This window comes from Helianthus annuus, chromosome 4 (genome assembly GCF_002127325.2).
Source record: "Helianthus annuus cultivar XRQ/B chromosome 4, HanXRQr2.0-SUNRISE, whole genome shotgun sequence".
Lineage (NCBI taxonomy): Eukaryota > Viridiplantae > Streptophyta > Magnoliopsida > Asterales > Asteraceae > Helianthus > Helianthus annuus.
In genome coordinates, this window is record NC_035436.2 from 190,319,604 (window position 1) to 190,343,268 (window position 23,665).

At 40.3% G+C, this 23,665-nt stretch overlaps 3 protein-coding genes across 5 annotated transcripts; 1 reads left to right on the plus strand and 2 right to left on the minus strand.

The window, feature by feature from the left end:
• Window positions 1-962: 962 nt before the first annotated feature.
• Window positions 963-3,572, minus strand: LOC118491176. 2 transcript variants are annotated; one of them, XM_035988706.1, is made up of 4 exons: window positions 2,566-3,572; window positions 2,334-2,495; window positions 2,120-2,263; window positions 964-2,041 (listed from the first exon to the last, which is right to left on the minus strand). In XM_035988706.1, exons 1-4 carry the CDS (start codon window positions 3,326-3,328, stop codon window positions 1,827-1,829), a joined length of 1,284 nt encoding a protein of 427 aa, XP_035844599.1. In that variant the 5' UTR covers window positions 3,329-3,572; the 3' UTR covers window positions 964-1,826. The 2 variants fall into 2 exon arrangements, with proteins under 2 accessions (XP_035844598.1, XP_035844599.1); XM_035988705.1 differs by having other exon boundaries at window positions 963-2,263.
• A 3,499-nt stretch (window positions 3,573-7,071) lies between these two features.
• Window positions 7,072-12,488, plus strand: LOC110937602 (UDP-D-xylose:L-fucose alpha-1,3-D-xylosyltransferase MGP4). 2 transcript variants are annotated; one of them, XM_022180046.2, is made up of 5 exons: window positions 7,072-7,751; window positions 11,185-11,346; window positions 11,460-11,675; window positions 11,777-12,012; window positions 12,104-12,488. In XM_022180046.2, exons 1-4 carry the CDS (start codon window positions 7,269-7,271, stop codon window positions 11,987-11,989), a joined length of 1,074 nt encoding a protein of 357 aa, XP_022035738.1. In that variant the 5' UTR covers window positions 7,072-7,268; the 3' UTR covers window positions 11,990-12,012; window positions 12,104-12,488. The 2 variants fall into 2 exon arrangements, with proteins under 2 accessions (XP_022035738.1, XP_022035739.1); XM_022180047.2 differs by having other exon boundaries at window positions 12,107-12,488.
• A 1,548-nt stretch (window positions 12,489-14,036) lies between these two features.
• LOC110937601 (reticulon-like protein B1) lies at window positions 14,037-17,051 on the minus strand. Its single transcript, XM_022180044.2, has 5 exons — window positions 16,633-17,051; window positions 14,882-15,062; window positions 14,675-14,816; window positions 14,524-14,593; window positions 14,037-14,407 (listed from the first exon to the last, which is right to left on the minus strand). Exons 1-5 carry the CDS (start codon window positions 16,880-16,882, stop codon window positions 14,238-14,240), a joined length of 813 nt encoding a protein of 270 aa, XP_022035736.1. The 5' UTR covers window positions 16,883-17,051; the 3' UTR covers window positions 14,037-14,237.
• Window positions 17,052-23,665: the final 6,614 nt, after the last annotated feature.

A 23,665-nucleotide genomic window follows, 5' to 3' on the forward strand; every position in this document is an offset into this window, starting at 1 on the left:
TTCCTCCTCTTCCACATCCGGATAAAGCATCCGCAAGCGGTCGACATAGTCCGCAACCTCCAAACACTCATCCAGCTCCCCTACACAGGCAAGGGGCGTGTCATAAAAGGAGGCTACGGCTGCTTTCAGACGACCCTCGGTATCCACATCACGGAACCCGGATGCCTGATCGGTATAACCGCTTGCGGATAGTACATTGATGTGCCCAATGCAGCGGTTAAAACCAGCCTTGAAGCCAGCATCACGCGCACGTTCCTTAACCAGGTCCAAACCTGATGAGGTCTCAGGGGCGTTCATGATAGCCTCGACAATCTGCAATAAAAAAATCGTAAGTCTTGCAATATTAATCCACGCCAATATAAAGGCAAGGGATACTTACACGCGCGATGCCGTGAGTCCGCAACCACTCACGGTCAGCTTCCAGTTGGTTAAAAGAGGACACCAAGGCATCCTTGGCCTCAACAGCAGCGTCAGCCCGGTTCTCCGCAACAGATACGCGGGCAGTAAGGTCCGTAACCGCGACCTCCCGCGCCTGCACCTCAGCCTGTTACAAGAACAGCAAACGGTTCACCCGATAAATATTTTCAAAACAATAAAGGAAATATAAAACAAAGGTAACGCAACATACCTGAAGGCTTTCAACAACTTTGCCTAAACGAATGCGCTCCGCATTCGCCTCTTCAAGAGCCTTAGAAGCACGGCTCTCCTTCTCTGCGGCCTCTTCATAGGCCTTTGAGGTACGAGCCCCGGCTTCTTTGGCCTCTTCAAGGGCCTTCAAGGCGTCGGACTTCGCCTGCAGCGCCTTCACAGAAATGGCCTCAGCCGCAGCCTTCTCTTGGCTCAAGGTAGCATTCGCTGCCTTGGCATTCGCCAACTCCTGCCGAGTATGAAACAGAACGTTATTCTGCTTAGCCCAAGATTCATTCCATTTCTTGCGCTCATTGGACAACTTTTCGTTCCAACTCTTGCGCTCATCAGCAAGGAGTTTAGCAAGGGAACGCACCTGTTTTAGCTGGGCAGCGGCAGCCCATTCCGAAGTCTGCTTCTGCTTCTCAAAAGCAGCTTTATCCTTCTCGAGCTGCTCCACACCCGCACGAGCAGCCTCGATCAGCTTCTCGGCTTCCGCCCGCATACGAGCAGCCTCCTCCTCGCGGCGGCCCAACACCTTATAATCTTCCAAAATGGCATTAGCCACAATGGAAGTCCCTACCAACATGGTCGAGAGCTGGTTTACACGCAGCTCCCGCGGCGCGGCACGGGCACGCTCGACTTCAAACGGGGTCCCCAGACCACCCAAAATCTCCCTACATGCCGCAGGGTCGTTAGAAATATCATCCCCCTGCATAACAGTCCAGGGGGTCGGTGGTACACCATACTGCGACCCGGGGAGTAGGTGCGGTAATAATACTCCAATTCAGACTCTCCAGGCTGAATTGGAGGCCCGTCATAACCCGCACCACCGGCAGACGAGCCGCTACCTTTCTCCCCAGCAGGAGACTTCTGCGGCTCAGCATCCTGCTGCCGCACCTCAGCATCAGACTTCTGCTTACCGGCATCTGAAAACCTCAAGTTCAATCCGTCACCCTCATCAGGAGAGATCAGATTGTCCGAGGAGTCCACAGTGTCAAAAATCCGGTCAGCAGTCGCCTCCACCGTCTTCTCCAAAGGGGGATCACGAACTGGCCCAGCAAAAGGGGCCGCAGGCTCCTTAGGCGCGACCTTCTCCTTCAAAACACCCGCACCCGCGGCAGCGGTGTGCGGAGGAGACGCAGGAATTTCACCAAAAGAATACCCCGCATCTCGGGATTCTGCAATCCAAAGAGTATTCAATGAATATTACCACCCATGGTACATACAAAACAAAGAAAAGGGATATACTTACCAGCAGCAACTGCAGGTTTCTTCTGCACCGGAGCAACTCTCCTGGTCAGCAGTCTCCGCCTCTTCGGTTCACCACCACCAGCAGCTTTCTGCTCTGGCCCTCTTTTCTCTCCAACAACGGGGGGAACCACACCAGTTCCACCCGCGGCCGCACCACTACCTATAACACCCAAACCCTCAAGGGTGTCAGATACTACGACGTAATCGGTATATCCCCGAGAACAAGATTGATAGGTACCTGCGGCTTCGAAAACGGAAGAAGGGGCAGCTGAGCCTTCAACACTCCCCTTACCACGACCCCGCACGGTCTTTTTTACCGTTTTCTTCTCCACAGTCTTTTTGGGGACGCGTTTCTCAAACTTCCCCAAATCCGCAAGGACACCTGGATTCACACAATCAACAGAACCAGTCAAAAAGACAAACTGAAAAAACTAATGCCGCGTAAGACGTACCTCTTGCGTCTCCCGGAACCGGGGCTTCCAGCACCGCTTTTGATGGTACGCGGAAGTTCTTCAGAATTTCAAGGTTGAAACCTTTCTTCAACTCAACCGCGATCAGTTCAACCTGGCCCTTGAAATCAGGCTCAAACATCCTCCACAAGCCAACCGCATCCGCTGATACATGCATGCAGGTTACCACAAAGGCTTGGGAAATAAGGAAAATAACAAAGGGTAACGAACTTACCACCACCCTGTTCCCGCAACACGGGTCTTTCCTTCCTATCCGGTCTAGAGAGCATCATCCGCAATATCCATAGTTGGTCATTATCCAACTTCTTGAGTTCAATAGGCCGCAGCCTAGAGAACCAGTCCGCGGTCTCTGCGGAAGCAACAGGAATATCTTCATCGGAAACTCCAACATCGACGTTCCTGAAAGACATGTTAGCATAGACCGCACAGGCTTTCACGTAGAAGAACCTCTTCTTCCAGCCTGTCACACCCTTAGGGGGTGTCATCAACTTCAGACTCCCATGCCTTTGAGTGAACGAGAAAAAACCGGTGTTCACCGTCAACTGGTAGAAACGCCGGAAGTTCTCCACTGAAATGGGCAGGCCATAGGCACGGAATGTGTACTCAAAATTCCGAATTCGGAACATTCCGAAAGGACTAAGCTGGGAGATATGGAGGTGATAATACTCCAATACCTCCGCCACAAACACCGTCACCGGCAACCTAAGGTTACCGTGGGTGAAAAAATCCGCCCACAAGGTTATATAACCAGCCGGAGCATCGGCACCGGTGTCCCCCACTTGTGGGTAGGTAGCATTCCAGTCTTTGGCCATCTGAACAGTGGCCATCAGGGTTTTAAAACTACCTTTTGTCCACTTTAACACCGGTAACCCACCACCGGGAACATTAACATCATCATCCTCGTCTTCTTCCTCAGCCACTATCGGCTGTTCAGGGTTTTCACCCTCCACATTGTGTGGATTCGATGGTTCAGCCATCAAAAATGTCAAAGAAACGGAAGATGATGAACAGAAACACTAGACACCTCACCAGAAATTCAGAAAAAATCGTCGGAGAAGACAGATGACAACTTTCTCTCAAACGGCAAATTTTTTGAATTTTCGACAAAGTGAGAGGAAACCACAAACGGTTATCCCCTTATATACCCATCGCAATTAATGCGGAGGGAGAAAGCAAATCATCACGTTCAAAAAGAGCGTATCTTGCAACAACACGTGTCGAGCGCCGTTTTAGCTGACGGTTATCACGCGCGCGTGGCCGCCCACGCGCCTGACAAAGAAGACGTTTACACTCCCTGCTACAGTGCATTTAATGCCTCGGGCAGTGCAAATGTCCTTTCATTTCAGCACATGCAGAAACGTCTCACCAACTTCTACCAACTCACACGTGCGATCAAGCCACATAGGCAAGAAAAAGCGACAACATTATCCAAAAAACATAAGCGGCATGCGGTTTTTCTGGTTTACCGCACCATAACCCATACCGCATGTCGTTTTTTTATATACCCTAAAAAATAGGTAGAAATATATCTATCTATGCTATAAAGGGATATATTACCTTTTCCGCATCACTCACGAGCACACGTGAAATATGCGGAAGTGACACACATGAACCCATTCAGATGTGTCAGATGCTCAGAACCAGTGTTGTTCTTTGGACTGAACCGCATCTCAGGAACAGGCAAAGCGCATTGCCTTCCTTTTCTTCAAGCTTCAAATCCCTCCTGTCCGGTTCACAACCACAGAGGGTGCATGAACAACTTCTTCAGAAGAAAGAAGGAACGGAATCTACGCGCCCGCACATCAGCAGCCCTGACTCCTGAACCTTCAAGAGTTACATCCGTGCAACAAGCACACTTTGAGCGAATATGGGACTGCAACATCGCAGACACCCATAAAGAGCTACAGACATAACCATAGCTTCCGCAGAGTGGTTGCTACGGAAACGCAAAGCTCACTCCACATCACCGAACGAGGCTACCTCGTTGTAAATTCGGTATTGGAGCGTGAAGGTAAGTGGCTCCAGAAAGAACGCAGATACGTGCTCTAAACAAGCACTTATCAAGCAGCAAGTGTCCGAACAACGGTAACACGTCTGCCTATGACTTTGTTTACCTGCCAACGGACCGCGGTAACAAGTCTGCTTACGACTTTGTTTACCTACCAATGGATCGCATGGAATAAACAACGATGGGCATCCCCTTGCCTATGACCATGTTTATTTACCCATAGTCTAGATCCACATTGTTCGACCAAACACGGCCAACAATGACGCAACGAAGTAACCGCAAAGAACGTACGGTTACTTGAGAGCTATCAAGATGAACACGAACACCCAACAAAAAAGGGATGGTCATCTCATCCTAGGATGCTGAACATAGAACTTGAGCAAAGTTCTAACACAACATCCAAAACCTTCAAACCTGACCGCAAAGGTTGGTTTACAAGTTTTTCTTTTCTTCTTCGTGCACCATTCTGGCAAATGGTTCGAAGAAGAAACCACCTCCAAGAGGTTCGAAACATGTGCAAACCTTCGAACCACCATCCAAGAGGTTGGTTCGAAGTTTGTGCAGCATTACTATGAAGGTCCCTAACAGGCCTTCAACACAACAACAGGTGGCAACCCACCTGATGACATGCAACGGCTGAGAATTTCGCATCAAGCGAAACCCCTTCACCGGTACGGAAGAGGCATAGCCGGATTTTTTACCAGATCACCAGGTTGATCTGGCCTAAAATTTTCTCCAGACTGCCACACTACCTTCCTACACCATAAGTCCAGTACTCCTCCCACGTGCAACTTGCACAAGGGAGCAACACTAGACTGGGGGGACTTGAAGGGGTATGGTCCCAAAACGACCATTACCCGCATCAAACAAACCCCTACCAGTAAGCAAACCGCACCCATGCGGTCACATCCTTCGAACCCATTCGGTTCGAAGATAAATAGCTTGACCCAAGTACGAAAGAAGATGAACATATCGATGCGGCTGGCATCGCATCATATGGCCATTTTCGTCACGACAAGGGAAGCGAGCAAATAAGTCTCCAACATACGATGATGCGGCCAACACCGCGTCTCGCGTATTTCTTGATCACAAGTAGGAGACGCGGTAACTTCAGACGTTACCGCATGCAGCGATGCGGCTCGCACCGCACCCTGCATGTCCAGCAAGTGGACTGACACGCCAGGCAAGTGGCTGACACCACGAGGCAAGTGGCGCCGGCGACAGTCCCCTGTCAGAGCTACTAAAGCAATGGGCTGACGTGGCGTAACCCCCACGGCCGGCGAGACTGACACACCTGCAACGGTGCAGCTCGTCGTCAGCCCATCCATCAATCTCCTCCTTCACTCCTCGGCTATAAATACCGACCCCAAACCAGGTTTGAGGTATCTCTTCACAACTCTAACTACTACTATAATCTTGCTTTGCTTCCCAAGCAAACTACTGATTCTCACGCCGGAGAGTGGTAACAAGGAGCACCCCCCACCCCATCCTCCTTGTTACGAGTCACGGCTTGTTTCCTTGTGCAGGAGATCATCCACCGGTGACCCAGCCAGCGATCTCCGAGAGGAAGGGATTAACCCTTCTTGACGAGACCAGTGTGTTAACCCTGCCCGGTTAACCATTGTTTCATCATGCATGTTTCGTAAAGTTTGTTTCGAATTGAGTGAAGTCAAATTATGGTTTCTTTTCACCCCTTTTTTTGAAAGTTCTAATTAATCCCTTTCGATTACATGTGCATATTTTCCTTCATACCCGTTACGTTTTCTATGTATGAGTTGGGTCACATATAATACATTATGATTGTTCGATATGAATTTGATTTACTTTACATTTGATCCAATCACAATGCTTATACAGGTTACATTGAGTTCAACTGGATACGTCGAAATGTATGTTTTCATATGGTTAATGCATCATATAACATTTGGACTAATCCATTCAATGTTTACGATGTACCCGCGCCGCAACGCGGACGGGTCTTAATCCTAGTTGTTTTTAAAGAGGGAAAATGGAGTTGGATGGATATCAATGAAGATTCGTTTACGGTTGCAGATCTTAGAATGCAGGTTATGAAAAAATTGTAATGATGATCCACACGATATGGCTTTCAAATGGAACAAGTGGAATCCACCGAAGGTAAACTTGTTTTGTTGGAGGGCTTTTATCGGAAGAATTTCATCCAAGGTAGGTTTGGCTTATAGAGGAGTTCGGTTCAGAGACACTCTTCATAGCAGTTGTGGTTTAGAACCAGAAGACCCAACTCATTTTTTTTTCTCTTGCCTCTGGGTGAAAGCTATTTGGTGGAACGTGTGGGCTTGGCTTAAGTTAAATGGCCCGGACCCATCCAGCAAAGGAGTCGAAGCAATTCACTCGATCAGAAAAATAAAAGGTTCAAATGCTTGGAAGAGTTTGGTTGAAGCCATTTTATTCTTTACTATCTGGAAGATTTGGAAGTATAGAAACAATAAGATTTTCGAAGACAAATGGGAGACGGTTCCTAAAATGCTCGAAGATATCAAAGAGGAATCTTTTATTTGAATTAAAAATAGGTCTAAGTTTAGGGATTTAAATTGGAACCATTGATGTAATTTTAACCTAAGAGACTTGGTAAAGTAATGTCGTTGATTTTTTTTTGTTTGGGACTTCTAGACTTCTAGTGTGTAATTGTTGTTGTTGGTTGTTAAAAGAAAATGAAAAGCTTACCCGCAAAAATAAATCATTTTAACTTTCAAGAAGATTATTGTTGTCACCGACGCGGTACTGCGTACGTTAGCAAATCTCCCAAACAAACATCCAGTTCTCAGATCCAATCGGAAACCCTCCATTGAATCACACACTCACTCACTCCTCACTCTTCAACTTCATCAACCACACACACTAAACATTATATCCATCATCGAATCAACTCAATGTCACCAACATCACTTCATCAAAGACCACTTCACAAACCCTACACTTCTTTATTCCAAACCTCATCATCCGATAACCCCTCAAAACCCTACAATTTCTCCATGATCCTAAACCGAACAACCTTCTTGCTCCTCCTCACTCTCCTCATCATCCTCGGTGTCTTCTCGCCCTGGATCAGTAACAGTTCCACGTTTTTCACACCTTCGATTGAAGCCAAATGGAGAGGATATACGCTACCGGAAGCGGTTTCGTTTGTAGCGAAGAACGGGAGCACGGTGATTGTGTGTGCGGTGAGCCAGCCGTACCTGCCGTTTTTGAATAACTGGTTGATTAGTATTAAGCGGCAGAAGCATCATGAGAAGGTGCTTGTTATTGCTGAGGATTATGCCACTCTGGATATTGTTAATGCCAGGTGGCCTGGTCATGCTGTCTTGATTCCTCCTGCTCCTGATGCTCAAGTTGCTCATAAGTTTGGATCTCAGGTCAGTTTGTTACATAGTTTGTTGTTAGTTTGTTACATAGTTTGTTAAATTTGTAATTGTGATCTCTCTTTGTAAAAGACCTGGTTTTCAAGTATTCGTGTTTGTTAGTTTGTTACATAGTTTGTTAAGTTTGCTGTTATCTTTTGAAATTGTGATTAAGGATGCAAATGAACCAAACGTTCGGCAAACAGTTCGTGAACCGTTTGGCAGTAAGTTCGTTTGTTTCCGAAACGAAAACGAACAAGAAATTTCGTTCATAAATGAACGAACACGAACAGAGGCCACGTTTGAAATTTATGTTCGTGAGCGTTCGGTAACGTGTTTGCTTATGTTCGATAGTTCATTAGTGTTTTTAGTTTTTATATTTTATTTAAATAATTCAAAATTCCGACAAATAAATATTTAATAAGTGTCAGTGTATTATATATTATGTTCATGAAGGCTTGTTTGTGTTCATAAACGTTAGTTTGTGTTCATAAACGTTAGTTTGTGTTCATCAACGTCCGTTTTCGTTCATTGCCTAAAATTAACAAACAAACACAAACGAACACGAACACATTCATTTCCTTAACAAACGAACATGAACATAAAATCCCGTTAGGTAAGTGTTCATTAACAGTTCGTGAACACATATATTTATTAACAAACGAACACAAACAAGGTCTTGTTCGTGTTCGTTTGTTTCGTTTGCAGCCCTAATTGTGATCTCTCTGTGTAAAGAGATCTGGTTTTCATGTATTCATGACAGAGAACGTTATTCATTGATATCGACCGGCTTTTAGGTAGTGTTTGGTATACTGGAATGAGAGGTGGAATGGAATGAATGATTACGGGGGAATGAAGAAAAGGATGTTTGGTTGGTCAATGGAATGGAATCAACCATTCCAAAAGGCATTCCATTCCCTCAAAATCATTCCTTCCACACCCCATGTTTTTTTTTCCATTCCATCCCCTCTTGCACCATTCATCAACAAAACCACAACCCACCAACTTCGCCACAACCCACCACCACCACCCACCACCGATGCCATCGCCGCCACCCGCCACCACCTCACCCCGACAGCCACCGCCGCCGCCACCCACTTGCCACCGTTATCACCCACAGTTGCGACCAACCGCCAACGTCACTCGCCGCCGCCGCCCACCACCATCGTCGACGCCACCGCCACCACCAACCATCGCCGCCGCCACCAACCGCCACCTCTGCTGCCACCCACCACCAACGGCCACCTTGCCGCCACCACCACTTGTCATCATCGCCGTACCGCCACTCGCCGCCGCCACCACCACCACCCATCGCCGCTGCCGACACCCACCACCGCCTCCTATAACCACCCACAATCACTACCACCGACCAACACCTCTCACCGCTGATTTTATTACTCCGTTTTTCTTGCCTACCGAACAATACACAATAATAATTCATTCCATTCACACATGGTAACCAAACAAGACATGGAATGGTAATGATCCATTGCATTCCCTCGTCCATTCCATTACTTCGTCCATTCCATTCCTTCGTCTATTCCATTACCCCATACCAAACAGACCCTTAGTATAGGGAATATGTCACAGAATAGTAATCACGTTTTAAAAGTGTTCTAATTAGGTCACTTGTATCGTTTTTGTCCCAATTAGATAACTTAACATTCAAATTGAGTCATGTCCTTTTTTCTATGTGTCAAGAAAAAATGAAGAATAAGATGTTGGGGTCGGATTATTTTAATATATGAAATTATATTTATTAAAAATATAAACACTTTAATTACAAAAAAAAAATAAAAAAAAACAGTTATAATCCACGTAATCACTCGAAGTTAGGATCAAATAAAAGGGAGAAAAGAAACAAAAATCCATATCACCATGGTTACTTATGAAATTGATGAAAAAACCCTTAATTTTAATGAAAAATGAATGCTGAGTGACCTGATTGGAACACTTTTGAAACTTGAATGACCTAATTGAAACACTTATAAAACTTGGTTGCTATTCTACAAAGTTAGCCCGTATAGTATAACTGATGCTTCTTTGATAATGTTTATAGGTTTGTTGTTAGTTTGCTGCTAGTTTGTTGGGTTTGTTGTTATATTTTGAAATTAGTTATTTGGTACATAGAAAATATTATTCATTGATATCGACTGGTGTTTAGCATAATTGATGCTTCTTCGATAGTGTTTATATGAATCCTTAACAGTAGGTAAACTTGAAACTTGCAACAGGTTGTTATGTGCTGCAATTTTAGGTATCAAAATTGGGTGATTTGTCATTAATTTTATTGAATTTGTACTAATTGTATACATTATGATGGCAGTCTTATAGGGTTGGATCTGTCTGGTTTAGAGCTTTTTAAGTGAGTGTGTATGATCCTAGTTTATTGATAATCTGTGAAAGTGATATGGCTGCTTAACTTACAAACTGACGACGATATTTTTCTGTTTAAGCATATTGATCATTCTACTGCTCCTAATTTATAATGGTTCAGATTCTACCGAGTGTGTACAAGCATTTGAGCTCCATTATTATTATAGGAATCCCTCACAGTTGGTAAACTTGTAAGTTGCAACCATAGTTGTTAAAAGCCATCGCCTCTTGCGCCTAGGCCCATTTTTCAGGCGAGGCAAGGCAGTTGCGCCTTAAGTCGAGGAAATTGCGCTTTAAGTCGAGGAAATTGCGCTTTAATTCTCCAGGTGATGGTTCAGGTGCACATTCCGGCGAGATTCCTAGATTCCGGAGAGTTCCGGTCAAATTTTCTAAATTCCGGCAAGATTCTAGCCAGATCCGTACTTTTATCTAAGGAAAAGTACTTTTCTACACTAATACACTAATATTTTAGAACTTTTGGTACCAAATAAATGATATAAAGTGTTATATAATAGATTTTGTTTATTTCATTTAAAGAATAGTATATTTTTTCTAATACATAATATATTTTTAATTTTTTTTCATTATGCGCTTTATTTTTCTCAAGCCCTTGCTTTTTTTGCGCTTTGCGTCTAGGCCTCAGGCGAGGCCTATGCGCCTTGAGTGCGCCTAGCGCCTTTAATAACTATGGTTGCAACAACTTGTTACGTGCTGCAATTTAAGATGTCAAAACCAGCTGATTTGCCATTAGTTTCATGATTTTCGTCCAATTTTTACAATCCATATGATGGCACACTTAATAGCTTATAGATCTACCTGTTTTAGAACCTTTTTAAGTGAGTGTATGATCCTATTTTATTGATATAGATAGTCAACTCAATTTACAAGTTGACTATTAATTTATTTATAGAAGCAGATTGTTCAATCTATTGTTCCTAATTTATAACGGTTCAGATTCTACCTGATGTGTACTATTTGAGTTCCATGTTATTATAATTTTTTGAAGGTTGTCTAATTATAAGTTGTGTAGAATATGAATGACATAAGTTAATAATTTTGGTTACGTTTGCAGGGATTCTTCAACTTCACTTCCAGAAGGCCGCGCCATTTACTTCAAATACTAGAGCTTGGATATAATGTGATGTACAATGATGTTGATATGGTCTGGTTAGCGGATCCATTTCTGTACCTTCAAGGAAATCACGACGTGTACTTTATGGATGACATGTCTGCTGTAAGAATCATCTTCGCTTCTTCGTTTCATGTGCTATATTAAGTCTTGAAAACACTGGTCAAAATACTTTTGGTTCGTTTTTAATTAGCAACTAACGCGTAGATTGTGACCAGGTGAAACCACTGGACCACCCTAATGTCCTGCCACCACCGGGTAAAAAAGGGCGGACGTATATTTGCAGTTGTATGATATACATGCACCCAACACAGGGTGCGAAGTTAGTGATGAAAAAGTGGATTGAAGAGCTTCAAATTCAACCATGGTCAAAAGCAAAGAAAGCTAATGATCAGCCTGCTTTCAACTGGGCATTAAACAAAACAGCCGGACAGGTGTGTATTATCATTCGTGTATCCTTTTCACAAAAAAAAAAAAAAAAAAAAAAAAAAACGTTTATTATACATTAAAGATTAAGAAAATCAATCACTTGCAGGTTGATCTGTACCTGTTACCTCAAGCAGCATTTCCTACTGGTGGATTATACTTCAAGAACAAGACATGGGTAGATGAAACCAAAGGGAAACATGTTATTATTCATAATAATTACATAGTAGGTTTTGAAAAGAAGATAAAGCGGTTTAAAGACTACAACCTTTGGTTGGTTGATGATCACGCATCAGAATCGCCACTTGGCAAATTAGAATGAACCGAAGAGTCTCTTGTTTATAGGTAATTAATTTTTCGTTTTGTGGCACACACACACATTTGTATGTCATTTGTTATAATAGACTGAACCGACTTATGGTCTCTCTCCCTTCAGTAGAGCCGAACATTTTTTATCGGATAGCCATGAAGCTCATGATCGATTTAGCAAGTTATCCGTTGGTCAAGATTTCCCATAGGCAGAAACGCTAAAGCATCAAGTTGATTTTTGTCTTAATTGTGTCACAGAGCATGAAAATTCACAGGAAATCAAGCCTCTATGTTGTCTTTTGTAGAAGTTCTTTAGTTTTTGAAGTGCATGATTTTTAATTTATGTTATTACTTTTCTCTCCCTGTTTGAAAACACTGAAATCAGTATGGGTCACATTGGAGTTTGGACATGCATTAATTTGTATGTAGAAAAAATGTCTTAGTTTTGAACACTTTTTTATTGTTTTTTAAGGTGAATTTATATAAATATTTACTATAGTTGGAGTTGTTAACTTACAATCTTGGTGCACCAAAAGTTGGGCTATTTTCGACTGGCGAGACCCTTGGAATTGGTTTTTATCTAAAATTTGGAACTTAAGCCTCGTTCGGTTAGTGGGTTGAAGTACGGTGGTAAACTACATATATGAACATAAACCAAAGGCTTGTAGCCTAGCCAGTGGCGAAGCTTGAGATTTCAGACTGGGGGGTCGAAAACGTATACATCCAAAAATTTCTATAAAACGGGGGATCGAAAGTGTATATACCCACTATTGATTTTCTTGGAAGTAAAGAAAGTTTAGTTTAACATCATTTATTTATTACAACAAGAACATAACATTCTCCTTATCATGTGTTTTGGTTAATATGTTTGTGGTCCATATAACTTCTGATATTATTCAACATAAAAGCATAAAACTCTTGCCTTTGTTTTAACAATTCCTAGATTTACATCACATTTGCACTCTGCAAGATTTGAACTCATAATCTTTTAGTTGTCGAATATACCGCTTCAGCCCATAAGTGTGTTGTAGCTCCCCGCCTCCCCCATCCAAATGGGGGATTTTTATTGGTTAAAGTTCTGAAAAATGGGGTCCACACCTTTCCCTCACTCTCGCGTCCGCCAACACACTCACGAGAGTCCCTTTAGCGCCTTTGAGGCGGTGTTGAGGACGTTAAAGACTAATGTGATAGAGGGCCTAATATCACACCATCCAGCCTTACCACCACCAAAATATCCCTTTAAGGACACACAAAACTCAACTGGAAAGAAATGTTTCTACTAGAACACTATAGACATTATTAAATGACACAAATTTTATTCCATTAGTCTAAAAATAAGCATCGAACAGTTTCGGGAATGTGCAATGAATACATTTTTGTATAGCTAAACATATTAATCCAATTTCACAAAAAAAAAAAAAAAAAAAAAAAAAAAAAACACACACACACACACACAAGCTTGCAACTTGTATTGCATCATTTATATAGTATTAATTATTAATTTGGGGTTTTTCTATTGTTTTACCTCATGATTAGAGTGTTTTTTTAAATGATTTTTAACTTTAAACTCAAAACTTTTGATGTTTTGTAATTTGGCTTCACAGAATTTGACTTTTTTACTTTTAACATTTAATGTTTCATCTTTTACAATTTAACTTCACAACTGTTTTATTTCAACTTTGATGTCATATACTTTTCATCATTTGTTACGAATTTCGATTTACGTTCCGCTTTAAATTTTGCGAGTTTTCACAGCGCATGACGTGGTTCAACATTTTTTACGTCTATTTTTTCTATTAACAGGTTCGTTGCAACGCGTGAGTCATAGATCGACTTAGTTATTACGTTTCGGTCTAATTTATTCGCATTAACACGCCACAACTTCAGTGTTATAGTCGTGAGGATTAATTCTTGTTTCACATATTTTGTAATTATACAACCCACAGAAGCATCTAAACTCTTTAAACAAACACAGGTACACAACCACAAAATTCTCTAAGAAGATGATGAAATTGAATAGCCAGTCTTTCTGTTAGATATTTAATTTTACATGTGTTATATAAGCACAATATATTAATTCAATTTCACAAGAAGACACGAGCTTGTAAGTTGTAATGCATCATTTCACATATTTTTTATATATACAACCCACCAAAACGTCTAAACTCTTGAAACAAACACAACCACTAAATTATCTTCTAAGATGATGAAATTAAACAACAGCCAGTCTATTCTTGAATGAAACAAGATCTTACTATTTCTCAATCTTTCTTCTTTTGTTTCAAGGGCCCTCTTGGAATCTTACTCACAACCTTATCATCAAACACTGCATATTGCTTCTTCAACTCGATCATCGCTTTCTCCGCAAATGCATCCACCTCGTCCTCATACTTCTCGTACAGAACAGGAACCGTGTGTAAAACCACAAAACCTGTTTCGCCAATCCATGAAAAAAAATTCAAACTTTTGTCGATGTGTTGTTACATAATATAATAGTTGGTATATAACCCAAAACAGTCGCACAATCAAGAAACCTAAAGATCTTACTCATGTAAAACAAAGTCAAGAAATTGCACCAGCTACCAACAATAGAGAGCACCCACAATCCAGCAATAACCTGCAAATAAGATGTAATCTGAGTCAAAAGTTCCTCTTTTTTTATTTCTTTTATTTTTTTTTTTAAATCGTATCAACATACAGCTAGGAACTTCTTCAGATCTCTCCCGGAAGCAATACCCCGTAACATTTGAAGAAAATTATTGATTTCAATTCTTAATGCAGAAGCAAACTGAAGAACGGTGTCTTCTGGAATTCTAACTTCTGGTATGGGTGGAGGAGACCTGTGGATAGAGCAATTAGACTTGAACCTAATATTGAAAATTATGATTGACTTTGAAAAGCTTACTTGTTTATGATTTTAGAGGCACTGGACCACAGAAAGAGAATTGCAAACACAAGAATTGAAATGTGGCAAAGCAAAGTAACAAGATGGTACTCGAGCAATTCAAATAACACCCATATTGCGGTGGCTCCAGCGAGTACACTGGCGGATATCTTCTTGTTTCTCCACAAGATTACATCAGCAGCTGCATGATTAACCAAGAAGGACATTAGAAAGAAAAGGGCTGCAACTTGTAACTTTCTTTTGCACATGTGCTCATCTACTGAATAGTAACTAATAATATATATCGAGCCGGGGGTCTCACTGGAAGCAGCCTCTCTATTCCTACGGGGTAGAGGTAAGGCTGTCTACATTTTACCCTCCTCAGACCCTACCTTCGCTTTGCTATTGGTGGGATTTACTGAGTATGATGATGATGATGAAGACAGTATAACCGTCATTCACCAATCAAATCAGAGAAACTACTGATGAGTTACCGTTCTTGTAATGCAGTAGACAACTAAACATCTGAGAACACATGTGTGCTATTATAAGATTCCTTCTCACGCTACATGTAACATCCGGCCTCTTGTACCACCAATATTGTTCTCTTTGCCATAAGAAGCTCATGGATTCGTTTTGTTGTTTCCCGGGTAAAGACTTTTCAGCTTGTCACCCATCCTTATACTACCGCCCCTCGAACACACTGAACTACTTAATTGTCGAGTTCTCCTCTCATCCACGATGAGAGAACTCCACAATTAAACGTGATCAAGTGGAAGTAGTACTAGGATGGATGACCTCCTGATAAGTCTCCCCTTAGAGACACCAAAAACAAATCCGTGAGCTCCCCTAATGGGAAAAATAGACAATATTGGTTGGTATGAGAGACCGAATGTTACACTACATCCCGAAGTAACACTAAGAACTTCATCAGATTGAAGTGATTGTTTCTCTATGCATTAATTTGCAACATTTGAAATCACAATCCAAAAGGTATTCTTCGTTCATTCACAGATCCGTAAAATCACTTGTGAACTAACTAAGAGGATCTGAATACAATCAAAGACCTAATCTAACCTCTATAAGTCAAATTCATACCAATTCAAATGACTTGCAGATCAATCATTCAATACAAATTACAAAATCAAAATTTAACCTTCTAAATTCTAAACTGCATATCAAAGCCTAAACCAGAGTTCTCTCAAAGCCCTAACTTCTAATTAAATCATAACCTAAGTAGTTAATGCGGTAAAATATCGGATATTGGTCAAGGACCGATATTTGAGATATCAGTTATCGCGGTGGGATATCGGTAATTTTAATATCATGCATAATTTACATATATAGCAATTTAACAATAACAATTCGGTATACTCTCCTACCATTAACAAACTAACCTTTTGCAACTTGCAAAACACTAACAAGTGTAGCAAGTAGGAACTGACCAAGACTTAAAACACTAACAACTAACAATTAAGACTTAAAACACTAATAGCAGCAACAAGACAAATGGTAGAACTAAGAAGAAAGGCACTGATATATCGAAAAATCGGGGATACATCAGCCAATATCGCCGATATTTTACACCGATATCTCGGTGACCGATAACCAAATTAACTACATAGAACATAGCACCAAATTAATCAACAAAGCGGTTGTCAGAAATAATCAGAATCTTTCAACTACGTGAATCACGAAGCTCGAATAAACAATTTACTAAACAGCAGCAAGTTCAATTTAAAGAATAAACAAATAAAACAACTGTTCCTTACGTATTCCACCGCCAAAAACCTGATGAACCGGTTTCTCCCTACCGAACAACCGGTTACTCTTTGACTTCAGAGAAGAAGATAACGACGGAGCATCATGAGGCTTCTTAACATCATCATCATCAAACTTCGGTTTCTTCTCCGATTCAGAATCTGACGACGACGAAGAAGAACTATCGCGATGAATCTTGTCGGTGGTCTTTTCAAGGAGCGATTCGTCTGTAGTCTCTATCTCTTCACCGTGGCCAGCCATAACTGCAAACCCTAACTGATGATCGATGAAATGAAGGCAAATGGTGGTTTTTGTTGCAGCACACAGTAATCTGTGTTTGAGTTATTGACGGAGGTGTGGTGCGTGTACGAGTATAAATACGTGTCTAGATATTGTGAATAGAAGGATCCAAAGTGGGGACACAATCACCGCCTCATACAGTCTTCCAGAATATTCACATATTTAATATTTTAATGCCATTTTAATTTCTAAATTTTACGAGAAAAATGCTCGGATAGTTATTGTTTACCACCTTTAGTCTCTAATTTTTTAAAATTAAACCTATAGTTTCTAAGTTTTTGAATTTCGTTCTCGAATAGTCTCTGGCATGGATGTTGGTTAGTTTTTGGTGTTAGGTGCGTATGAAATGACAAAAATATACTTACTGTTTAATTAATAACTAAAAAGCTAAAAGAAATATAATTAATATTTTACAATTTATGTGGGACCCACCACCCACCCTACCCACTTCATCTTCCCCACTCCACACCACCACCACCATCTCCACCTTCAACCACCACCCCCATTTACCCCCCGCCCCCACTTCACCGTAACCACCACTACCACCACTTTACGTGTCCGATTGTGTTCGTGAACGTTCGGAAAGATGTTCATGAACATTCGTTCATTTACGATCATTCATTCTCGTTTGTTTATGTTGTTCATTAAAGATTTTTGTACATTTATATTATTTTATTTAATTTATTACCCTAACAATAAACATAGATTAACTTATTTCTACCTTGTATTTACATCGTTCCTCTTACTTCCTCATTATTTACATTGATGACATCGACCTGCTTTTCACTGTTAATACTACAAGTTCTAGCATTGCTCTATCCGACGTCCATTTCTAGACTCCACTGCCTTCGCCAATTTTATTTATGTTCATTTGTGTTTGTGTTCTTGAATTGTGCATGAACATGTTCATATTCTTAATGAACGAACACGAACACGAACACAAAATCGCGTTCGGTAAATGTTCATGAACCGTTCGTGAATACATTAGTTCCTTAATGAACCTTGTTCGTGTTCGTTTGGTCCGTTTACAGCCATAGGGTTTAGGGGCTGTTTGGTAGCCTCTTAATGATCATTCGGATGCTATCTCTTAATGGTTTAAAACCTCTGAATGAATAAGAGGTAACATCAAGTCTGAATGGTTAAGAGGTAACCTCTGAATGGTAAATCATCACATGTCACATTCTTCTACCTTCTCATTGGTAAAATTCTTAATGGTTTCATTAAGAGATAGCCTCTTAATGACCATTCAGAGGCTACCAAACAACCCCTTAATTTATTTAATTTTCTGACAAACATGTTGTTTGGGTCAACCTTTCTAATCCATTTAATTATACTAGCTGTGGTGTTTAGGCTAATATCAAACAAGCCGGGTGTAATCCAGTTTTATTATAATATGTAATCATGTTTACTTGTTTATTACCTATTTACGAGTTGACGTTAACCTGCGTGTTGCTGCGGGATGTTCCTACCTTAATTTATAACTTCCTTTGTCCAACAATTTGTAAGTATAACTATATGCGCGTTGTGGTATAGATACATGTCGGACGCGAGTAGTTAGAATAAATTTTACATTTATAAGTAAAATAGTAAAATCAATATCCAATACCTGAAGCGAGTAAGGTACTCCGAGTGTAACCATTTCTCGGGTTTGGTTTTTTCAGGTCTGCATGTTTCTCGGGATCGGGTCTCCTTAGATCGGTTTCGGTTATTGGGTACGGGTTAAAAGGAACACCCCTAATTAGACCCATACCTATTCTAGTGAAGTTTCTAAAGGAAGGAAAACGGTATGAAACAAACAAATAATTAAAGTGTGTTATTACTTCTCTGATTAAAAGGTACCAACAACATATCGAGAGTAAAAAACATTTGGTATCTTTTTGTTACAATCCAAAAGGAGAATGAAAAACGAACAAATATGGGTGTTAGAATTAGTGCACTTTCACTCCCCCTCCCCCCACACATACACGAGCGCCCACACATATATACATTATATGTACATACCGCAAACGGGGCCGGTTCTAATGAATTTAATTTGATATGTTTAATTTATTCTAGAGGGTACATGTAGATGCAGAAGGATTTGTTGTTTTTTTTTGTTTTGGGGATAAGCAGATGCAACGGTTCCATTGCAATGAAGTTAAAAAAAAATTAGAACGACATAATATTATAGAAATTTAAAAAAAAGAAAGAAAAAAAAAAAAAGAAGAGGCGGATGGTTAATCTGTTAAGATGAATGGATAAATGGGGACGTGTTTGGTTTACACAAATTTACGTGTCTTGGTTAAAAATCTAAGGGGCTGTTTGTTTATCTATTCACGAGTCTTTTAATGGTTCAGATCTGTTACTGGTTCAACACTTAACCATTCTGATGTTGTCACTTGCCAAACAGCCCTAAGATTAATGTCATTAACATGCAGGGGCGGACCTATTGGTGTCCGTGGGTGGGCGGGCGCACCCCTTGAAAAAAAAACATTAGTGTTATATATGCGTGAAATGGATAAATGGGGACGTGTTTGGTTTACACAAATTTACATGTCTCGGTTAAAAATCTAAGGGGTTGTTTGTTTATCTATTCACGAGTCTTTTAATGGTTCAGATCTGTTACTGGTTCAACACTTAACCATTCTGATGTTGCCACTTGCCAAACAGCCCTAAGATTAATGTCATTAACATGCAGGGGCGGACCTATTGGTGTCCGTGGGTGGGCGGGCGCACCCCTTGAAAAAAAAAACATTAGTGTTATATATGCGTGAAATTCCCGAGCGCACCCCATGAAATTTTGCAATCGCACCCCTTGACTTTCGAAACCAACCACTAAGAAGATACCTTATTTTGATAAACTATCGAAAATCCGGAAATTTTCCGACTGGCACGTATAGACATGGCTGCAAGCATTGGGAGAAGATGATGACCTTCTATTGTAATAAACTTTTAATTAAAGAGTGTTCTTGTAATTTACCAATACATTAAGTAACATAGTTTCCAGAGAAAAAAAAAACATTGGATGTTGTGCACCGTCACTTTTCCTTTTCAAATTGTAAAACTAATTAGTTTCTTCCTTAGATGAAAAATAAGAAGGTTTTTATTTTCTAATATCTTATTTAAGTTTATTTTCTTTATGATCTGAATATTTATTTTGTGACGTTGTTTATTTATTTATGGTTGATTGTTAAATATAATTATTACACCATAGTGAATTTAATAATCTATGAATTTGTAAAAAATTTAAGTATGATTTTTTTTTAAAATACAACCTGGTTAACTTTTCACTTAACTAATTAAGTTTCACTCAACCCAATTAACTATCTCTTAACCTTTAACCCAATAAACATACCATAACTCAAGCCCAACCCAATCTAATAATCTAATTTGAACTAAAATATAATAACCCAACACACCGCAATTTCAGCCACCAAACTCACAAAAACATCTCATCACTATTTTCGGGTGTGCTTCGATTTTTTTTTTCTTGTTGTAGGATCGTTGTTGAACCCGAATGAGTCAACCAGAAGAGTTGTTTATCCAATTCAAATGCGGAATAAATGAATTAGACACTCAAACTAATTATAATGCTTTCTTTTATTGATCTAACAACGTTTACAACCTGAAAGCAAATTGGCAGCACTTCGTTACAATTTTCAGAACCGTTACCAAATGAACATCAAGTGCACATATATATATTGGAGAGGTTTCGCTTTAATGGACTGTCCATATAAGCGAACCTGTTGTTATGGTTTCGCTTATATGGACAATGTTCATATAAGCGGAACCTCTTGCTAATCCACCAACTTCCGACTCTCGAACCTCGTGCACTGGATATCCTATCCTATCCTATTCTATTACATGATACAAAACAAGTCAATAGACGTAATGCACTAACAGACTCCCCCTCGGATATTGACGAAGTCTTCAGTGACTAATCTCTGTTATGCCACCTCTTCAGTCTTGATCATTTTGCCATCTTATTCAGATTGTAACAATATAATCATCCATCATTCTTTCTCTTTGATCAGCTTCTCTCTTTAACTCTTACATCAGAATCTCATTACTAACTTTATCATCAACAGCTTCATCATCAGCATCTTCATTATCAGCAGCATCACCATCAGCAGGCTCCCCCTCTCATCAAGCTTCCGTGCTTCTAGGGATCGACACCTAGCTTTTCAGCTACAAGCTCATTTTCTTTGCTTCAAGCTTGTCTTCAGACTCCCCCTCAGTCTTTGCTTCTGGAATCGTAGTCTGAACTATTTTATCCTGCAATCACTCAAACACTAAATAAGTAACAACATTTTAAAACCATCAATCAAATTCTCTAATCCACTTCCCCTATCAACCAACTTTACAGATATGTCAACGTTAAAGAATCCAACTCCCTCACAGTTTATCATCCAAGTTCAAGTTAATGACCTTGGAGATATCACAAATTGTTTTTGAAAATTTTTGTTTTTTTTTTCATATCAAGTTTCAAATTAATGAACTTGTTTTATTTTCAGAAACACAATCAGCTTACTAAGATTTTGAAACTCAGCATGTCAGACATCAGTTGTCGAAAATAACGCAGAAATCAAAATCTTTTTGGATTTTCTGAAAATATAAAGCAGTAAGAACTATGTACAAACATATTTACAAACAATATTTTTGTTTGAGAATGCGATAGAGGATCATATCAGTTTTTGACAAATTACTAGTACCGTTAAGCTTTAATTCATACTCATAATTAAACAATTCACATAGACTGTTTCTAAATTCTCAACACAATTTTCAATCTATTCAGGATACGAATTAGATGTTTTATAGGCTTAACTCATTCATGTGTTCCACCTCTTGAATATACTCCCGTATCCAGAATCTCAAAATTCAGTCTTACAGATGATTATACTATAATGATGTCTGTACATAAATTAGGACATGCGAGAACTAAGGGATCTCAGGTCGATACTTCCGTATGCGCAGAGAGATATCAGTTTCGACTTTGGGTATGTCCCCTTTAGAGGATCTTTTTAGCTACAACAGATGATTATCAATTTTATTGTCTAATCAACTGAGGGCTAATGCTGTGTTTCAAGCATTTCAGGCAAAGCATTATCCAAGGACTAGGTCAGAACTTCCGTTCAGCAGAAGTCCCGGAATAATACCCCAGACATCATCTAGTATAAAAACCTAGTATATCAGAATATGAGACCTTTCAAACGAGATTTCAGGGGTTACCTATATATCCAAGTAGTGTTCCCCACGAATTTCGCAAGTTTGAAATTTTAGGTTTATATCCCGAACAAATCTACTAAATGTGTGAAAATCTATCAACACATCATCAGTAAAACTGTTTAACACTTTATACTATACAAATCTTTAGCGTACAGTAACTGTCTACTGATGTTCTATCATTTCCTCTTTTTACGCAAAACTCAAAATTTTTTTAATTTTATCATGTTTTTATATTTTTCAAATTTTCTAATGTTTTTGTATTTTCTGACACTTTTTCTCCCCCTAAAATGCAAAATCATTCAAAGAAATTTGACAACACGATACTGATAGCTTTGTCTCGCCATCCATGTTCTGCTAATCATGCACTGAATTACACTAAAAACAGTAATTACCCCCATGATTTATGATGTGTGTAAAATGAAACATATAAATTACATCAAATAAGGCATAAAACTAACCCTTTTTAAGTACTAATGTTGGAAAAAGAGTGTTTTTGTCTTCCTTTTGTATTTTCAGGATTAAATGAGCTCAAATTCACAAAAGAAGCAAAAAGGCGGCTAAATCTAACATAAATACAAGAAAAGGAACATAAGTGGACTGCCCGACCCCTCGACAGCATCCTCCCAAGCAAAATAAAGAAGGCAGAAGACTGAACACGCCCCGTGCTCAGCCAGCACGGGGCCGTGCCCAAGAAGCAGCAGAAAAGACAAACCTATAGAAGCTTCTATTGCCCACCACGGGGCCTTGTCCAGTGAACACGGGGGCGTGGCGAAAGTACAGCAGGCGCATTAATTGTAATTGCGAATTACAATTAATGAAGAGAGAGAGTGTCAGACAGGCACGGGGCCATGCCCAGCCTTCTGTTCAGCCTATAAATAGGAGTGTTTGGTTTCATTGCAACTCATCCCTTGGCACACCACCTCTCTCACACTTCATCCACCACCCACCACCATCACAACACCATCATCCACCACCATCATCCATTGTCCATCATAGAGTGTGTGAGTCGTCTCGGGATCCAAGATTGATCGTAAGAGTTCTTGACAATCAAGGCCATGTTTGCCTAAGTCTCTTACATCACTTGGTGCAGACAAGTGTTTAGTTTAATACTTTTTATTTTCAATCTTTTGCACTTTTTATTTGGTTTTGTATTAATGACTTTAATAACTAGTTGCTTATGTTAAAGGTGATCTTTCCTTATCGTTTGTCCGTGGTGTCTTGGCATTATTTTACTGTCTATATAAAATAAAAGATTTTCACCATTCATATCTCCACGGTCTATATGGAGGTATGTTGGCTACCTGGTCGGGGGTTAAGGGAACGGTTTGGTAAGGGTCTTGCCCTTGTTCAGCATTTAGAGGTCCTGCAAGGGACCTGGGTCAAATTTAGTAGGATCTCCTTCAATGCCCATAGGTATTGGATGGCGGGGATCCAAACTCTTTGACCCCCTCATAAGTTAACTACTATTAATACTATAATCCGGCTATTTAGGATTGTATCCCTGTTGACTCGGACTACTTAGCCGAGGGTAACGTCACC

Bases quoted from the DNA above. Each gene is read 5' to 3' on its own strand.
- LOC118491176 (XM_035988705.1), bottom strand. From the start codon at position 3,328: ATGGCTGAACCATCGAATCCACACAATGTGGAGGGTGAAAACCCTGAA. The intron at 2,496-2,565 runs GTAAGTTCGTTA...TGCATGTATCAG, and splicing joins GTTGCGGGAACAGGGTGGTG to CGGATGCGGTTGGCTTGTGG. The intron at 2,264-2,333 runs GTACGTCTTACG...GTGTGAATCCAG, and splicing joins GGTTCCGGGAGACGCAAGAG to GTGTCCTTGCGGATTTGGGG.
- LOC110937602 (XM_022180046.2), top strand. From the start codon at position 7,269: ATGTCACCAACATCACTTCATCAAAGACCACTTCACAAACCCTACACT. The intron at 11,347-11,459 runs GTAAGAATCATC...GATTGTGACCAG, and splicing joins TTATGGATGACATGTCTGCT to GTGAAACCACTGGACCACCC. The intron at 11,676-11,776 runs GTGTGTATTATC...AATCACTTGCAG, and splicing joins TAAACAAAACAGCCGGACAG to GTTGATCTGTACCTGTTACC.
- LOC110937601 (XM_022180044.2), bottom strand. From the start codon at position 16,882: ATGGCTGGCCACGGTGAAGAGATAGAGACTACAGACGAATCGCTCCTT. The intron at 15,063-16,632 runs GTAAGGAACAGT...TTAATCATGCAG, and splicing joins GGTTTTTGGCGGTGGAATAC to CTGCTGATGTAATCTTGTGG. The intron at 14,817-14,881 runs GTAAGCTTTTCA...CTCTATCCACAG, and splicing joins GCCTCTAAAATCATAAACAA to GTCTCCTCCACCCATACCAG.